The following is an 18,720-nucleotide window of genomic DNA, read 5'->3' as shown; positions in this document are numbered from 1 at the left end:
AGAGTGATGTCAGGTAATGAAGGGCCTTAAAGTTCATGCCATACTGTTGGGAATGGCCCAGTGAAGGTTTTTAAACAGGGGAGTAACATAGATTTGGTAGTCTGTGTGGGAGACAGAGGATAGAATGAGCTAGATGCAAAAGAAACTGATGGGGTTGAAACAGTAGGGAAGGGGGCAGGGCACAACCTTTAAAAGAATGACATAGCCCGAGGACACGACATAAACTGATTAGAAACAGATAGGTCCAAGATGGCGGACAAGTCGACTTCCACTAGACCTTGAGCCTCAGTATACACTCATTGTAATACAGCGTGCTAAATGACACAGCCAGAGGCACCGTGACCGTTCCAAGGCCAACCATAAAGGTCAAAAAGTGCTCCACAACAAGAGAAGCCACCGCAATGAGAAGCCCGCACACCTCAACAAAGAGTAGGCCCTGCTCACCACAACCAGAGAAAGCCCGCATGCAGCAACGAAGACCCAACGCAACCAAAAATAAAAATTAATTAATTAATTAAAAAAAGAAACTACAATGAGGTATCGCCTCACACCAGTTAGAATGGGCATCATCAGAAAATCTACAAACAACAAATGCTGGAGAGGGTGTGGAGAAAAGGGAACCCTCTTGCATTGTTGGTGAGAATGTAAATTGATACAGCCACTATGGGGAACAGTATGGAGGTTCCTTAAAAAACTAAAAATAGAATTACCATATGACCCAGCAATTCCACTACTGGAATTCACAGAGAAAACCATAATTCAAAAACACATGCACGCCAATGTTCATTGCAGCACTATTTACAATAGCCAGGTCATGGAAGCAACCTAAATGCCCATCGACAGACAAATGGATAAAGAAGATGTGGTACATATATACAATGGAATATTACTCAGCATAAAAAGGAACGAGATTGGGTCATTTGTTGAGACGTGGATGGATCTAGAGATTGTCATACAGAGTGAAGTAAGTCAGAAAGAGAAAAACAAATATTGTATGTTAACGCATATATGTGGAACCTAGAAAAATGGTACAGATGAACCGGTTTGCAGGGCAGAAATAGAGACACAGATGTAGAGAACAAACGTATGGACACCAAGGGGGGAAACTGGTGTGGGTGGGTGGTGGTGGTGTGATGAATTGGGAGATTGGGATTGACATGTATACACTGATGTGTATAAAATGATGACTAATAAGAACCTGCTGTATAAAAAAATTAAATTAAAAAAAAAAAGTGGGCAGTGGCCCAATTCCTGGAAATCCCCACCCCTTCCCCAAAATAGCTGGAATACTCCTCCCACTCGTTAGCCTACGAAATCACCCACCCCTATAACAACTGACAACCCCATACCCTGGGGCCACTCTCACCTTCTGAGATGGCCCACACTGTCTGTGGAGCGTGTTTCTCCCTAAATAAATCCACTTCTTACCTATCACTTTGTCTCTCACTGAATTCTTTCTGTGATGAGACATCAAGAACCTGAGCTTCATTAAGTCCTGAGACCAGGTGTGATCTCAGTTAAAAGACCGTGGGTTCAAGTCCTAACCTGAGTTACACGGTTTTGGGGTCACCTTGTTCCTGGCCCTCAGTTCCCCAGAAAAGATAAATGATTCTCACCACAATCATAAGAGATTGATACCAAGTATTCATTCCTAGTGGGGGGGTCATTCTTTTCTTGCGATCAGATCACTTATGTCCAAGGCATCAATTAAGAGATCTTGGATGCTTGGCAAACAGAGAATCAAGGCAAAATAGGGAAAGGGTTTGAGAGCCATTTTATCATTCAGGTTAGATGGGGTAGATGAACTACCTTACATCAGTGGCCACACTCTAGGGAGGGGCATCCGTATCCTCTTCTTTGGCAAAACCCTGACAATAGCCTGTTTTGAGGCTCCCATGTCAGTCTCCACACGGACCAGCCCATCTATTAACACTATCTTTCTGCAAAGGGGAACAAGTTATTACTTTCCATGATTCCCTTCTCCCTCCACCCCTACCACCCTAGTCCAGGCCACCAGCATGTCTCACCTGCATTTATGAATTGGCCTCCTAACTGGACTCCCTGCTTCCATCTGTGTCCCCTTTCAATTTATTCTCTACAGAGTAGCTGAAAAGATCATTTTACTTCTCTGTTCAAAACCTTTCAATGGCTTATTATTTCCCTCTGAGTAAAGGTCAAGTTCTTAACTAAAAGACTTTGCATTACGGCATGATCTGCATACCCCTCCTTCTTATTTTTTCCACTCTTTCCCCACTCTCTTACTACTCCTCAAATATGCTAAGCATTGTCACACCTCAGGGCCTTTGCTCTTGCTGTTCACCGTGCATGGCACATTTCTCCCAGACCCACACGCCTTGGCTTCTTCTCTTACTTTCTTTGGGTCTGTACTCAAATGTCAGCTAACCTTGTAAGCAGACAGGGTAGGGGTCCCCAGAGAAAAAGAACCAGGCATGGCTTTCTTGATATAAGAGAAGCCATTTTAGGCCTATGCCATTTTGTGATCTAAGCCTGGCCACAATGCTTGCCCTTGAACAGGTCTCAGTAATTAATGAGTTTAAGGGAACAAAAGGAAAAGCAGTCAAGAAACAATAGTTCAAAATATCGTATATTAACGCATATTTGTGGAATCTAGAAAAATGGTACAGATGAACTGGTTTGCAAGGCAGAAAGAGAGACACAGACGTAGAGAACAAACGTATGGACACCAAGGGGGGAAAAGAGAGGTGGGATGAATTGGGAGATTGGGATTGACGTATATACACTAATATGTATAAAACAGATAATTAATGAGAACCTGCTGTATAGCACAGGGAACTCCACTTTGCTGTCCAGTAGAAACTAATACAACATTGTAAAACAACTATACACCAGTAAAAAAAAAAAAAAAGAAAGAAAGAAAAGAAAGAAAGAAAGAAAAGAAACAATAGTTCAGTGCTAAAACAGATTCCTGTAACAATCTGGTACATATCTTTGAGCTGTTCTTCAGGAACTTAAGTCCCCACCCAGGTGAAGGATGGTAACTACATGCAAAGATCCCAAACTGGGTGGAACCAAAGGAATGATGATGTTGACCTTTTCTGATCCTCATGACTTCAGTCAACTAGAGCTTGGGCTCTGGCAACCTTTGCCCCAATTCTATGCTGAATTCTCCTCTGCTCAAGCTCCTTCACGAATATGCTTAAACTTCCCCAATTTTGCTGTTCGGGGAGACGCTGCTTTGGGAAAGATCCTTGGTGTTCTCCTTACTTGCTGCAAGTAGTAAATCCTTCCTTCTCCCACTCTTTGGCTAGGTTGTGTCTTTTGTTTTTGTTTTTGTTTTTTGGCTGTGCCACGCGGCTTGCAATATCTTAGTTCCCCGACTAGGGACTGAACCCAGGCCCTCGGCAGTGAAAGCATGGAGTCCTAACCACTGGACCGCCAGGGAATTCCCATTGGTTGTGTGTTTTGGCTCGATACCCACCAAGAGGTGACCCAGTCTTTGAGTAACAACCTGAGAGGTCTTCCTTGACCATCTTACAGCGCCCCTGCCAACACACTACATCCCTCTTTCCCTGCTTTTTCTTCATAGCACTTATCACCTCCTCTGCTTTTACTGTTACATATATGCTTCTTATCTGTCAACTCCTCATCCACCCTAGCCCACTAAGAATGTTAAGTTTCAGGAGAGGAAGGGGCTTTGGTTCACTGCTATATCCCCAGCACCTAGAACCCTGTCTGGTACTTAGCAGACACACAGTATTTGTTGAATAAATGAGTGAATTCCAGTTTTGACTTTTAGAAACCTCATACCAGCTTCCTGATCCCTTATCTCCTCAGACACATGGTGACAGATCAACTATGGTGCAATTCTCCCAAGTATGGTGAGCTAGTAGCTAATCCTTATTGGACACTTATTCAGAGCTAGACACATGACTAAGAGTTTTATATGATTTTTCTCATTTGATCCTCACAGTGTGAGGGGGTAAATACTATTATTCTCATTTTACTGATGAGGAAGTGATGCACAGAGGGGTTAACCTGTTAATATGCGGTGCAGCTGTGACTAGAACGTAAACAATGACTCTAAACCTGTGCCCTTAGCCACACAGTTTGGGTGGCAGGGGCTTTGTGAGGATTAGGACTAACTGCAGCAGGCTGGGTGGACCCAGACAGGAGAAGACAAGACTGAAGAGGACATAGCAGTGATAGTCCAAGTGAGCATTCTGAAAAAATGTTTATCCCCTCATATTTTTAAGTTGGTATCTAAAAGTTTTCATCATAAATTGAAATAGTTGCAATGGATGTAAATTCTGGCAAATTGTAAATAATGACAATATAAGATAAAACTGTTAAATCTTTCTTCATAGTGTGTCCAACAGAATCTACATAACAATTGAATAACCATCACCCATTTAAAAGTACATGAATGAGCTCTTTAACATTCGATAATTCTACACTGTTCCTTTATAACTTATATTTATGTTCCACTTCCCCATGTTGTCCAAATGTAACACTTTTTATGTTTGAAAAACATTTTATAGATCACATCTTTGCAATAAAAATATGTATGTATTAAAGTAAAATTAAAAATTTTTTCCTGTAATTGTATGGCTCTACATATTAGAATTCTTCTGAACTGAGTAATTTTACAATTACCTTTAACATGTAGCTGCTCTTTTGACACGATTACAAATTCGATAACACATAAACATAAAAGGTAAAATTCTACTGGAAATGCATCTCTCAGTGAGATAGATGGGGCTTCTCCACCAATTAATTCATGTATCTGAATGACTATTTCTTACTGTTAGATAAGCAGGGTCCACTTTCAATTTTATTTCTTTTTTGTTTTAGTAGATACGGTGCCGAGAAATATTACTCACATTAATGTATGATAATACTTGTAGTTTTGTTAGAATATTAAATCAATTCTTTGGTTTTGTGGACAAAAAAAAAATGCTGCCTGCCATTTCAGTAAACAAAAAATGTTGCCTACGGGACTTCCCTGGCGGTCCAGTGGTTAGGACTCTGGGCTTTCACTACCGCGGCCCCGGGTTCAATCCCTGGTGGGGGAACTAAGACCTGCAAGCTGCACGAGGGGTTCAAAATAAAAACAAAACTCATTACCCACTTTCTAATATGCCTGAATTCAGAACAGCCCAATATAGGCCAAAACACACTTATAGTGCCTAGTCCCGCTCTTTAGTCTTAAGGTATCCCAGGGATGAACACACCACAGTCCGAGAAGCACCAGTTCAGAGGAATGATTTCTAGAGCCTGGGAAGCCGGCTCCTCTGCTGTTCTTCCCAGAGACCTCAGGGCCGGAGCGGCGGCCCACTCTGTCCGTTCCCGCTTAGCCCGAAGACCAGTGGTCCTGACCGCGGAAAGAACGGCGCAGGCTGCAGCCCAGCCAGGGCAAGCCCCGGAACGAAGAGAAGAAATTGCCACTCGGGAGGCTAGAAAGCGGAGAGTCCGCGGCTCTGCCAGGCCCAGGAGGGAAGCCGGACCCTCGGCAGGAACACGCCGTGGAGGGGAGGGGAAAGAATGTCGGTGCAACACAACTCAGGGGAGCAACAGCTGGCGGAGGTCGGAACTCGGACTGTGGGCCGGAAGTGAGGAAGGCGGAGCTTATCCTGTTCCTGCAGACACTAGGCGGCCCTAGGGAGCGTCAGCCGGGGGAAGAGTGTCTGTGTAACACTGCGGGCTGAGCAGAGGGCGTGGGATGGGACGGGTGTCGGTATAGGAGCTCTCGGGAGGGACGTATATCGCTGTGACACTGCGGGGATGCTCTGAGGGGACGGCTGTCGGTGTGGCACCAGTGCTCGCTGAAGGAGCCGGCGGAACGGGGTGGTCATGGGGATGTGGGCGTCGCTGGACGCGGTGTGGGAGATGTCGGCCGAGAAGCGTATCTTCGGGGCCGTGTTGCTCTTCTCCTGGACAGTGTATCTCTGGGAGACCTTCCTAGCACGGCGGCAGGTGAGCCTAGACAGGGCCCACCTGACCCCGACACCCGGCCAGCTCTAGGCCAGCCTCGGTCTCGACTCCAAGTCCCTGGATGATTGCTGCGGCCCCAGCACCGGCCTCGACCTTATGGGTCCCTACTGAGCCTCCTAACTTGGCCCGATGATGGGGTAGGCCTTGAGGGGATCTGGTGCTTCAGGACGTTTTCCGCAACGTGATCATGGGCCCCAGGCCGCTTAGGGTCTGGTGAAAGGGAAGGCAGGGCTGCCGCCTTTTCAGGCCTGAGCTCTTGTACCTGCCCCACAGCTTCCTAAGGATTCTCGGGCCCAGACTTACTTCCTTTATTTTTGGCAGCAACTCATAAACCTTCAGAAAGAAGATACTAAAATTTTATAATCACAACTTCCCCACGATATTTGTGTCATGTTCAACCACAGCACTGGGAAGCCATTTTCTGAAAATGAAGATTTCTCAGTCCTTCCAAAGACCTGAACTCTTTTCCCTTTAAAAAATAAAGAAGAAAGAAAAAAAAAGTGTATATTGTTGTTTTTGCCCAAAGAACATTTTCTTAAAGGCTTCTTTATTGTTTTTATTCAAACAATTAAACAATAAAGTAGAAAGTTACTTAATAACAGTTCCCTGGAGATAATCACAATTAACAGTTTGATGGATTAGAGATATGAACTTTATTTATTTATTTATTTTTTGGCCACACCATGTGGCCTGCGGGATCTTAGTTCTCCCACCCTGGCGGGCAGTAGAAGCTCGGAGTCCTAAACACTGAACCACCAGGGAATTTCTGAGATCTGAACTGTTAAATGAGATAGATTTGAAGTTTAATTGACCACTTTATGGCAGCCTTTCACTGCTGGTTTTCTTCTGTGTTGGCACTGAATCAAGTCAACTGTAATGGTTAGGAAAACCTTTCTTTTTTTAACTGCTGGAACCTTTTCCTTGAGCACTACAATCTTTTTCCTCTGCAAATTTCTCCTCTCAGATTACATTCTGTATGAATCTTTAAATTAAAAATTAAAAAATTTTCTATATCTGTCATTGTCTGGGTTATATCTAGATTTCTTTTTTTAGTCCAGGATATTCAAAGAGGTGTTAAGCTGTATAGCACTAGGTTCTCTGACTAGCTCTTAAGATAGCTTCATTAGTACAGAATGCTGTAGGCCTAGAGAAGATCCTTTGCAGAAAGTAAGCACGCAGTATGTACTGTCTAAATTGGAGATGGGGTATTGAACATCTACCTACTTGTCTTACTTTAATAATAAGCCTAGTTACAGTAACTACTTTTCAATAATGTCTTCTTTCTTCAGTTATACTTTCATGTAATGCCCTTTATCAAGGGTTTGGTAAGGTATCCAATAATAAATAGAGAATAGAGATTTATTGTAAAACCATTGTAGAAAATGCTGTCCATTATATTGTTTGGTATCTGTTCTCTGTATTATGTACCATGGGCTGAAATTACTTTCTAGAATTTGGTATAACGAGAAAGTTTGTCTTTCTTGAAGACCTGATCTGTTTCTGCCATTCCTCAAATTTCCCTTAATTTGTCTTCTAGAATCAAATTTAATGACTAGCCACATTATCTGTTAAAACTCATGATTAGCATATTTACTTCCTTCTGTCCATGAATTTAGTTTCTATATTATAGGAGGTATGCTGTACCTGGAATGAGTAGTACTCTTTTTTTTTTTTTGTAGTAAACTGATAAGAACAGATACTACACTTGATCTTAGCCAAAAGGCCGAGAAGCGATGAGTAGTACTCTTTGTAATGTTACAATTTTGGTTTACCTCTGCAAACCAAAGTGTGTGACAGCTTTGATTTTAATTTCACCTAGTCAACTAGTTGCAGGTTCTCTCATGCTTTTACTTTCCTGCACGAGTTGTTTTAGTGGTCAGTGTACTTCATCAAACGCAGTATTTGTGTATGTATAAAGCAAATTCAACAGGCTTAAGTGACAAGTTAATGTTATAAACCAAAGTTTGATCGTAAATGACTTGTAATAAGTAATGAGTTAGCTTGACTGTTTCCTTAAGGTGTTTTCTTCAAAATATTTCAGAGACGGATATATAAAACAACAACTCATGTACCACTGGAGTTAGGACAGATCATGGATTCAGAAACATTTGAGAAATCTCGACTGTATCAGCTGGATAAAAGTACTTTCAGCTTCTGGTCAGGACTCTATTCAGAGGTTGAAGGCACTGTGAGTAATTTACTTCTTGGGGAGACAGTCTGTCAACTTATTTAATACTTTGGAATGTTTATTTTCATTTTTGTATTTTTGTGACACAAAAGAGGGTACCACACCTACAAATCCCAGAATGCTTTCTTAACCTTTGTTATTGATGGTAATGAGTGTGGAGCAAAACAGGCAGAAACATAACTATTTAGGCAGTTGAAAACTGTAGAATATGATAACTGTCACCCTGAGGCCAGGTATGAAAAAGAACTTTTTTTCAATATTTATTTATTTGGCTGCATTGGGGCACGTGGGATCTTCATTGCTGCGTGCCGGGTCTTCCTTGCAACGTGCGAGATCTTTCAGTTGCAGCATGCGAACTCTTAGTTGAGGCATGTGGGATCTAGTTCCCTGACCAGGAATTGTACCTACCTGGGCTCCCTGCATTGGAAGCGCAGAGTCTTACACATTGGACCACCAGGGAAGTCTCAAAAACGAACCTTTTGTTGTAAGTTATTCTTGTAGCAATCCCAGCTCCTCTTCCTGCCTCTCAACTCTGTAACCTTTCCTCTACATTGTAGCCCAAGGAATCCTGAAACACGATTCTGATCATGTTATTCTCCTACATAAAACCTTTTGCTGGCCCACTGTTTCCTTCAGGGTAAAGTCCAAATTTCTTGGCACGCTTTATGAGGTCCTTTTGACCTGGCAGTTGCTTACTTGAGCCTCATCTTTTTATTCCTTCCCCCAAATTCTTTCCGCTTCTTTATTGTCCATCTCATACCCAGCTTGGTTTCTTATGACCTTGAGTCTTTTCACATGCTGGTATCTCTGTCTGGGGTGCCCTTCCTCTCCCACTTTGTCTCCACTGTCTCACTGGGCCTGATAAATCCCTACTGTTCCATTAGGATCCAGCTGAGACATCATCTCTTCTAAGAAACCGTTTGAAACTTCCCCATCTCTCAAGTCTGGATAAAGTAACATTCCATTATTATTCCTATCAGAGTACTTAGCATATTGTATTGAATTTGCTGTTTAGCTGACAGACTGGTAGTTCCCTAAAGATAGGGTACTTTAAAGTCTTGTTCATCATTTTATACCTAGTACCTGACATATAATAAGCACATAATTCATATGTATTGAATGAAATAATGAGTGACAGATAATTTTTACTTAGTACAACAGGGCCAGTCTTCCCCCATGCTAAAAGAAGAGAGGCTGTAAAGTACAGAGCCATGTTTCTCAGTCTTCTTTTCATGATCTCCCCTGGCCCCTGACCCTGGTACCTTTTTAGCCAATTTTCCTAGTTGCCCCTCCATGAAATTTTAATACCAGAGATATACTGTATGTTTGTTTCTGTATATGTGTGTGTGTGTGTGTGCTTTACACATAAAATGAGTAAGATTCCCCCTGCCACCACAGACCAGTTCTTGGTTTTCTACCCCTAAGAACAACTGAAAGTGCATGGCGTTGAGGTTGAGAGCTGACTCTGAATTCAGGTGGCTTGAGTTTGAGTCTCAGCTGTACCATACCAGCTATGAGACCTCAGTCAAGTCACTCAACATTTCTGTGCCTCGGTGTTCTGTTAAAATCGTATGGTAATAATAGTTCCTCATTCATAGTGTTGGTGAGAGGATTGAAAATTAGTTAATGTATGTAGGATGCTTAGAATAGTGCTGGATCTGCAGTAAGTGCTCCAGAAGCATTGGCTATTGTGTTTTTATTTATTTATTTATTTATTTATTTATTTTTGGCTGCGTTGGGTCTTCGTTGCTGCGCGGGCTTTCTCTCGTTGGGGCGAATGGGGACTACTCTTCGTTGCAGTGCGCGGGCCTCTCATTGCAGTGGCTCCTCTTGCCGCGGAACACAGGCTGTAGGCATGCAGGCTTCAGTAGTTGTGGCTCGCGGGCTCTAGAGCACAGGCTCAGTAGTTGTGGTGCACGGGCTTAGTTGCTCCTTGGCACGTGGGATCTTCCTGGACCAGGGCTCGAACCCATGTCCCCTGCCTTGGCAGGTGGACTCCCAACCACTGTGCCACCAGGGAAATCCCTTGTTGAAATTTTTAAGGGCTACAAAATAGTGCAATATAAAGTGATATAAACATGAACAGAATCCAGAAGTTTATATTAATGAAAAATGGGTATATATTCTTTTAAAAAAATAAACTATTTTTTAGAGCAGTTTTAGGTTGACAGCAAATTTGAGCAGAAAGTACAGAGCGTTCCCATACACCCCATGCCCCCACATATGCGCAGAACTCTCCCACTGTCAATGTCCCGAGTCACAGTGGTACATTTGTTAGAATAGATGAACCTACACTGACACATCATTATAACTCAAAATCCATAGTTTACATTACCATCGCCTTTGGCGTTTTCCATTCTATAGGTTTGGACAAAAATATAATGACTTGTATTCACCATTACAGTGCCATACAGAATAGCTTCACTGTCCTAAAAATCCTCTGTGCTCTGTCTATTCATCCCTGCCTCCCCGCTAATCCTCGGCGTCAACTCACCTTTTTGTCATTCCCATAGTTTTGCCTTTTCCAAAATGTTATATAGTTGGAATCATATAGTTTATAGCCTTTTCAAATTGGCTTCTTTCACTTAGTAATATGCACTTAAGAGTCTCCCATGTCTTTGCATTGCTTGACTTTATATTCTTTTTGAAAAAATGCTCTGTCATAATTCCTCCAGAACTCTTTTAGGTCCCTCAGTACCACTAAGAGAAAGATTCCTAAATTGATAATAAGGTTGTAGGTACTTTCACCGTAAGCATGTTTGCTGTAGACAGCTTTGCTGTAAGCATTTTCACCACATAACCAATTGACTGTAAGGCAATTTTGCAGTAAAAGATAAAATAATGAAAAATAAAAGAGGGACATTAAAAAGGACATAAACACGTATAATGAATAACAAAATTAAAAAGACTTTATTGCAAAATACAAAACGTTTGAATACATTTAAAATGTGTGTGGATTCATGACAATACTGCACAAATAACTGATTTTATTTCGTGAATTGTACCTAAGCACTTGTCTTCCAAGTCTTCTGTTCATAGTATTTTATACAGCTTTTTTCTTGTTGATTTGTCTCATCGTTCAGCATTGCACTTTTTCTTTTTTGCTAAAACTTCTTCCTTTGTTAAGAGAAGTATCAGTTTTCAAATACTAGGAGGCATATTTGTAACTGAGCTCTGTATTGCGTTGTGAAAGCCTCTATACCATAGTTCGTTCTTGGTATGTAGTCAGATGTCCACTGATAGATGTTCCGAAGCTCTATGGGAAATGTGGGTTCAACTTTGCACCTTGGAGACCTCTTTCTCCTCCAAAGTAGTGTGTTTCAAAGTAAGAAACCAACTCTTGGGGCAAATCATCTGTCAGCTCAATAAAGCCATCAATAACATCGCTAACTGGAGGATATACTAACCAGTTGAAACCAAACTGTCAACCCCAAAACTGTCAACCAGTTATTTTATCTTTCACAGCAAAATTTCCTTACAGCCGTTTGGTTATGCAGCGAAAATGTTTGCAGCAAGGTATTTAAGGCAAAGAAGCTTATGGCAAAGATACAGACATGTAAAAATAATTGAGATTGGCTACCATAATTGCTTCCTCACTTAAAGAGAAGAAACTGGCTGTTTGTAGCTTTGTTAAATGATTACAAAAGTGTCTAGTTAGTCACAAAATTTGCATTGACAAATATTGAATACTAAGACTAGTGTGGTTAAAGCAAAGACTCAGAGAAATTAAATGGCTTGCCCATATGATGGCCAGGTGACACTCACTGCTAAATGGGAGAACTGAATTTCAAACTCTGCTCTTCTGAGTCTTTAAAATTACACAGAAGAAACCATTTTTGAAACTCTAGGGACTGCAACATGAAGGTGCTAAGTTTATCCTTGGGGAATTAGTAAACTACATTTTCCATTAGATAGGAAGTATTTTGTGTTACTTTGAAATCCTGTTCTGTTTGAAAACAATTTCATTAATTCCTATTTTGTGTTGATTAAAATTAATTGGTTTGTAAGCTTTGGTCACAAAGAACAAGTGCAAAGATTAATTTAGACTTTTTCTTTGCCATGGTACTTTCTACCTGAGGGAACATAAGAGGCCCTTGTGACAAATTACAGATGCCACTGTTCACACAAATGTGACAGAGCACCCAGAGATAAAATGTCCCCCCTTTCTGAGACAAACTTTCCTGGTATCTCATAGGTGTCAATAAAGAGCCCTCTCAAGAAATGGAATGACTGGGGAGTAGAGTCGGGCAGAGTAGAAAAGTTCAAATTACAGCTTCTCCAATTTCTGCTTGTTTCTGAGTCAGCAGTTTAGCCTCTTTGAGTCTCATTTTTTCTCCTCTTTAAGATGAGAAGAAGATAGATATTAAACCATATTTCATATGTTTTGTGGCAGGAACTGAGTAAGATAATGTAATGAAGCAATTAGTATAGTACTCAACACATAGCAATTACTTAGTCACTGGGTTTCTCTGGGCAAGTTACTTTAACATTTCTGAGTTTCAGTTGCCTTATCTGTAAAATCGAGATGACTATGCTCCCTGCCCTGCCTGCTTCTCAAGACGTTAGTGAAATAATATATGTGGAAGCACAGGACTTGTTTTCGCAGGCATCATTAGTTCTTTTTACAGGACATCCTATCAATACAGAGAAACTTTACTGTTCACCGTGTTTTGTTTTTTATTCCCCAAAGCATGCTAAGCAAGTTTGCAATGGCTGTTTCCAAATGCATTCATAAATGCATTCAAAGTTCATATTAAAGGTACCCTTGATACTTACTTAAAAGCTGGACTTTTGGAACTTCCCTGGTGGCGCAGTGGTTAAGAATCCGCCTGCCAACTCAGGGGACATGGGTTCAAGCCCTGGTCCGGGAAGATCCCACATGCCGTGGAGCAGCTAAGCCCGTGCGCCACAACTACTGAGCCTGCACTCTAGAGCCTGCGAGCCACAACTACTGAAGCCTGAGTGCCTAGAGCCCGTGCTCTGCAACAAGAGAAGCCACCGCAATGAGAAGCCCGCACACCACAACGAAGAGTAGCCCCCACTCGCTGCAACTAGAGAAAGCCCACGTGCAGCAAAGAAGACCCAACGCAGCCAAAAAAAAAAAAAAAAAAAAGCTGGACTTTCAATAGTAGGTGTTCCGGCCTTTCCCCCAAAGCGTTATAAATCCTTAATTCTGCATTATTTATTAGTATTGAGAAAAGGATGAAGGAAATGCCATCCCAAGTCAATTAGTTCAACAAGTGGAGCATATACCACATACAGTGGTGCCAAAGCATGTCTTCTGGGAAAACAGTTTATATCCAAGATTGAGTTAGTTAAAGTAAAGTGGAAATAGCTGGATGTAGAGTTAAGGGGCCTTTAAAAAGGCAGTGTATTAAAACAGTGATTTTCAAACTTTGGTGTACATCACATTTAACTGGAGACTGACTCTTAGGCCCCACTTCCAGTTTCTGATTCAGTAGTTCTGGAGTGGAGGCTGAGACTTTTCATTTCTAGCATGTTCCCAGCGACGCTGATGCTGCTGTCCAGAGACCATATTTGCGACCCATGGTATTGTATCAATCCCCTGCATACTGGTAAAAGTCTAAGAGATGAATAGCATCAAGTATGAGTGTGATTGTGGGGAAATAAGAATGCTCAAGTATGGCTAATGGGAGTGTAAATTGATGTAAACACTTTAAAGAAAAAGCTGATAATACCAGATAGAGTTAAAACTCACCATATATTGGTCTAAAAAGGTGTAGAGTGTAAAAAGTAAGTTGTAGAATGATAGATACAATATGATGTCATTTATATGTGTATATATATATATATATATTCTTTTTAAAAAAAATTTTTTTAAATAAATTTATTTATTTATTTATTTTTGGCTGCGTTGGGTCTTCGTTGCTGTGCGCGGGCTTTCTCTAGTTGCGGCGAGCAGGGGCTACTCTTTATTGTGGTGCACAGGCTTCTCATTGCAGTGGCTTCTCTTGTTACGGAGCACGGGCTCTAGGTGCTCGGGCTTCAGTAGTTGTGGCATGCAGGCTCAGTAGTTGTGGCTCGTGGGCTGAGAGTGCAGGCTCAGTAGTTGTGGCGCACGGGCTTAGTTGCTCCGCAACATGTGGGATCTTCCCGGACCAGGGCTCAAACCCGTGTCCCCTGCATTGGCAGACTGATTCTTAACCACTGCGCCACCAGGGAAGTCCCTGTGTGTGTGTGTGTGTGTGTGTGTGTGTGTGTGTGTGTGTGTGTGTGTACATATATATATATACATATATATATATTCTTAAAAAGCATATGTAAACCGCTTTATTATTTATGGATACATATATAAAAATGGAAAGTAGATTGGAAGGACACCTAAGAAATATATGATAGTGCCCAAACCCCTCAAAGCCACAAGGAACCATGTCTGAACGGATGGGAATATTGTGCTTCTAACCAAGGAGTGTGATCACACTCCGGGGCTCCACAAGTGAAGAAACAGTACGTTGACTCCTCTGGGCAAAATGATTCCACGAACTTGGTATCTGTTGTGAGAAGTCGTGTTTTGTAAGCATGTATTCTTTTCACATTTTAAGAGCTGCTCCCTCGTTCATATGTCTTATCGGTTTGGTGAATATCTGTGTTCGCTTTATCTGCCCAAGACAAAGGGTGGTGCTGAGAAAGTGCCTTACTCCTATGATACCCTGACTCCTACCTCAGGATTCACTTTTTCCTGACCCAGAGAAGGCTCTGATAGCTCATTCTGTCCCCCAACATGGTAGGTGGACATGACTCTGTACTTATACCGATACTAATACTTTGTCCTAACCAAGAGGCTGTTTCCTTTCAAGGAAAAGCCAGCTATGGAGCCATAAAGCCTGGCTCAAATTCCATTTCTTTCACTTGTTAGCTGTGGGATTTTCGACATGTTGCTTAGCCTTTCTAAGCTTAGTTCCTGATTATTAAGGTCTTTTGACAAAAGTTTTTTTTTTCTCTAAACAGCTTTATTGAGGTAAATTAACAAACCATACAGTTCATCCGTATAAAGTGTACAGGCAAAAACCTTTTAACAGTGTAAACTTAGTATCTCAATTGGTTTGTATCTGTCTAAATGCATATTTTATCCTAAATAAGATCTCTCTTTTTTTTTAACATACTTTCATATGATAGTTTCTAGTACTGCTTCAATGTGACCAACATGTGCTTTGTTTTATAGCTTATTCTTCTCTTTGGAGGAATCCCTTATCTCTGGAGACTCTCTGGGCGGTTCTGTGGCTATGCTGGCTTTGGACCAGAATATGAGGTATGTCATTCATTAGCATATATTTGTCAGTCTTTCTTTTTCCTTGGCCAGCTTTCTACTAAAGTTAATTTTTTGGCTTCTACCGTTTTTAGGCTTCTCTGTCTCTGCAGTCCTTGTTGACCTGTGTTAGCATAATGCAAGTTACTGTAGCAAACCCCAGAATTTCAATGGCTTATTACAGTAGTTTATTTCTTAATCACATAATAACCCAGTGTGAGTATTTTGGGTGTCAGCAGGTGACATCTTTTATGTGGTAAGTCAGAAACCCAGTCTCTTCTTATATGGCTCTGCCATTCCCTAAGTGCCCCTAAGTTCTCTGCATCCAACAGGCAGATGGAATGAGAGGGTGGAGAAAGTACATCCTCTTCTTAACTCCCTTGGCTCCGAAGTGATACCTGTCCTTTGCATTCACATTTCATTGGTGAGCCAGTCATTTAGTCTCAGATGCAAGAGAGCTGAGTAATGTAGTCTCTGGCAGGCAGCTGCTTCTTGGGAACAACTCTATGAAAGGGGAAGCATGAATTATGTTGAACTCACGCTAAGCAGATCCCCTGTGCCACACATGCTTAGCAGATACTTTCAACAGAGACAGAGAGTATACCTCTTAGAATCTCCACTGAGCTGCTTGAGTTGACTGCCCACTCTTCCAGGAATTCCAGTTATTGGAATCAAAGCCTTCGACCTGAGACTTTCTGCCTGTAATGGATGCTGGGACACTGCTTTTGACTTTTTCTTGGAAATTGCCAAGTCTGTTCTCTCCTTCCTGATTGTTTATTTGAAATGTTGGGTCTTATCTATACATGTAGGTACCTTGGGCTTTAATTCAGCTCATCCTGTATCCCTTTTCTGTGTACCGTTTTCTAAAGGAGCCAAACTCTTTAAGACCTCTTCTTCCTGTGATATCTCTGTGTCTTCATAGACTCTGTCCTGACCTGCTATATGCGCTGTTAGAGTTTAATTGCATGTTCTCTGTATTGTTTCAAAAAAATTTAAGGTGGTTTTGTATAAACATGACTGGCTCCTATTTTAGTTCCCATCTTCAATGTCACTTTCTCAGAGAGGCCTTCTCTGACCACTCTCATCTAGAATAGCATCGCTCTGTCACTCTTCTTTTTTTTTTTTTTCCCCCAGCCGAGCCACGTGGCTTGTGGGATCTTAATTCCTCAACCAGGGATTGAACCCAGGTCCTTGGCAGTGATAGCGCACAGTCCTAACCACTGGACTGCCGGGGAATTCCCCCTCTGTCACTCTTTAGTGAAGCATATCACCTTATTTTATTTTCTTTATAGAGGCACTTACCACTATTTGCATTTATCTTACTGTTTATTCGTTTACTTTTTATCTGTCACCCTGACAAGACTTTTAAGCTCCAAGGGGACAGAGACCTTACATATTTTCTTCACTGCTGTGACTTGTGCCTAGAACAATGCCAGTCATGGTGTAGGTACTCCATAAGTATTTGTTGAATGAATAAACCCAATTTATATACATACATATAAAAATATTCCTTACGTTAATGGGACATATTTTATATAATGTTCTGAGACATTATTTTTGTATTTAACAATGCTTTAGAGATCTCTTCCTGTCTGTTTATATAGATCTTTGTTTTCTTTAATGGCTGCATGGTACTGGCAGTCCTCACTCTGCACAGTTCTGATATACACACATTTCACTTACCATGGTTTAGTTAGTAACACCAGTCCCTCAGCAGGTTCAAATTTCAGTTACCACAGTATGTTACAGGCATAACTGCATAAAGTACAAGTTCCCTGCTAGCTCTTCAGTTCACAGATCACTGTGCAAATAACAGATGCTCATGCAGTGACATATCATGTCAGTCTTTTCAAATTCTGCTGGTGACTGGTCACTGCACATCTGCTATTCAGTGATTCAGAGCGTGCAGTCGTCTTGCCTCCTGGTCTCCCGGCTATACATCCACATGACATTTTACAAAGATGGATCACTGAAAGAGGGAATTGGCCAACAAGGATGAAAGTGTAGCAAAGAAATAGAAGATGATAACACTGGAATTGAAATTCAAATCTAGGAACTTCCCTGGCAGTCCAGTGGTTAAGACTCCACGCTTCCACTCAGGGAGCATGGGTTCAATCCCTAGCTGATGTACTAAGATCCTGCATGCTGTGCGGCGCGGCCAAAAAAAAGAAAAAGAAATTCAAATCTAATGTACATGGTACAGAGGAAACAGCTGACCACATTCCCACCTGAAACAAGCTTTTTTGGTTTTTGTTGTTTCATAATGTATGAAGCACTAAAATACCCTTTCCCTGGATCCTCACCAGTACTTATTATATACATGGTTTTTGAATTTTGCCAGTCAGGGAAAAAATGTTATTGTGCTGTTATTTCATACAACTTATTGAATGGAACTTGTTGAATGGAAAAGTCACTTATGAAGCAACATAAGTAAGTAAAAGTGTGTGTGAATATCCATACAGATTTTTAATATAACTAGTGTCCTGGTGATGAACATTTAGATTGGTTCAATCTTCCTTCCTCCCTCCTTCCCTCCCTCTCTGCCTTCCTTCCTTCCTTTCTTCCTCCGCCCGCCTCCCCCAGCTCCCTTCCTTCCTATGTTGGGTCTTCATTGCTGCACGCGGGCTTTCTCTAGTTGTGGCAAGCGGGGGCTACTCTTCGTTGCAGTGCATGGGCTTCTCATTGCAGTGGCTTCTCTTGTTGCAGAACACAGGCTCTAGGTGCTTGGGCTTCAGTAGTTGTGGCACACGGGCTTAGTAGTTGTGGCACACAGGCTTAGTTGCTCCGCATGTGGGACCTTACTGGACCAGGGATCGAACCCATGTCCCCTGCATTGACAGGTGGACTCTTAACCACTGCACCACCAGGGAAGTACAGTTCAATTTTTCTTAATTGCATACACTCGTGCCCATCCTTGTACACATGTCGTTGTGCACATATTCCACATCTATAAGAAGTCTGAAATAGTATATACCAAAATTCCAAAAGTGATTTTCTCGGGAGAGAATTTTGGCAATTTTTATTTCCTTATTTTTGCTTATCTCTTAAGAAAATTCAGCAATGAACATCTATTTCTCATATAATTAAAACCAATTTCTTCACTAGAAAAAGAAGAAGAAAACTAAGTGGACCTCAGCTTATCCTTAGGCATAGGCAGTGTGTCTTTTGGCAGGACTTTCTGCTTTCCAAACTACCAACAAATGGTCTTATAATCAGTGTCCTTATTTTTTGACAGTGATATTTGGCCCAGCCTTTTTCAGCAGGTAATCAACTTAATGACTCAGGATGCTCC

The 18,720-nt window shown here is 41.5% G+C and overlaps 1 protein-coding gene and 1 pseudogene across 5 annotated transcripts in view; one reads left to right on the top strand and one right to left on the bottom strand.

Annotated features, from left to right (window-relative positions):
• Nucleotides 1–5,798: 5,798 nt before the first annotated feature.
• ZMPSTE24 (zinc metallopeptidase STE24) overlaps nucleotides 5,799–18,720 on the top strand; it is a 45,362-nt gene continuing 32,440 nt past the window's right edge. For 3 of the 5 annotated variants that reach the window (XM_060140439.1, XM_060140437.1, XM_060140435.1), the window contains exons 1-3: nucleotides 5,799–5,955; nucleotides 8,015–8,161; nucleotides 15,345–15,431. In XM_060140439.1, coding sequence (XP_059996422.1) covers nucleotides 5,833–5,955; nucleotides 8,015–8,161; nucleotides 15,345–15,431 — 357 coding nt within the window. In that variant the 5' untranslated portion in view covers nucleotides 5,799–5,832. Of the gene's footprint in view, nucleotides 6,111–8,014; nucleotides 8,162–15,344; nucleotides 15,432–18,720 lie in introns of all 5 variants that reach the window. The other 2 variants (XM_060140438.1, XM_060140436.1) reach the window with 2 other exon arrangements.
• Nucleotides 7,562–7,708, bottom strand: LOC132516618 (U2 spliceosomal RNA; annotated as a pseudogene).

Source organism: Lagenorhynchus albirostris, chromosome 2 (genome assembly GCF_949774975.1).
Source record: "Lagenorhynchus albirostris chromosome 2, mLagAlb1.1, whole genome shotgun sequence".
Taxonomy (NCBI): Eukaryota; Metazoa; Chordata; class Mammalia; order Artiodactyla; family Delphinidae; genus Lagenorhynchus; species Lagenorhynchus albirostris.
This window is presented reverse-complemented; position numbering and strand designations above follow the sequence as displayed.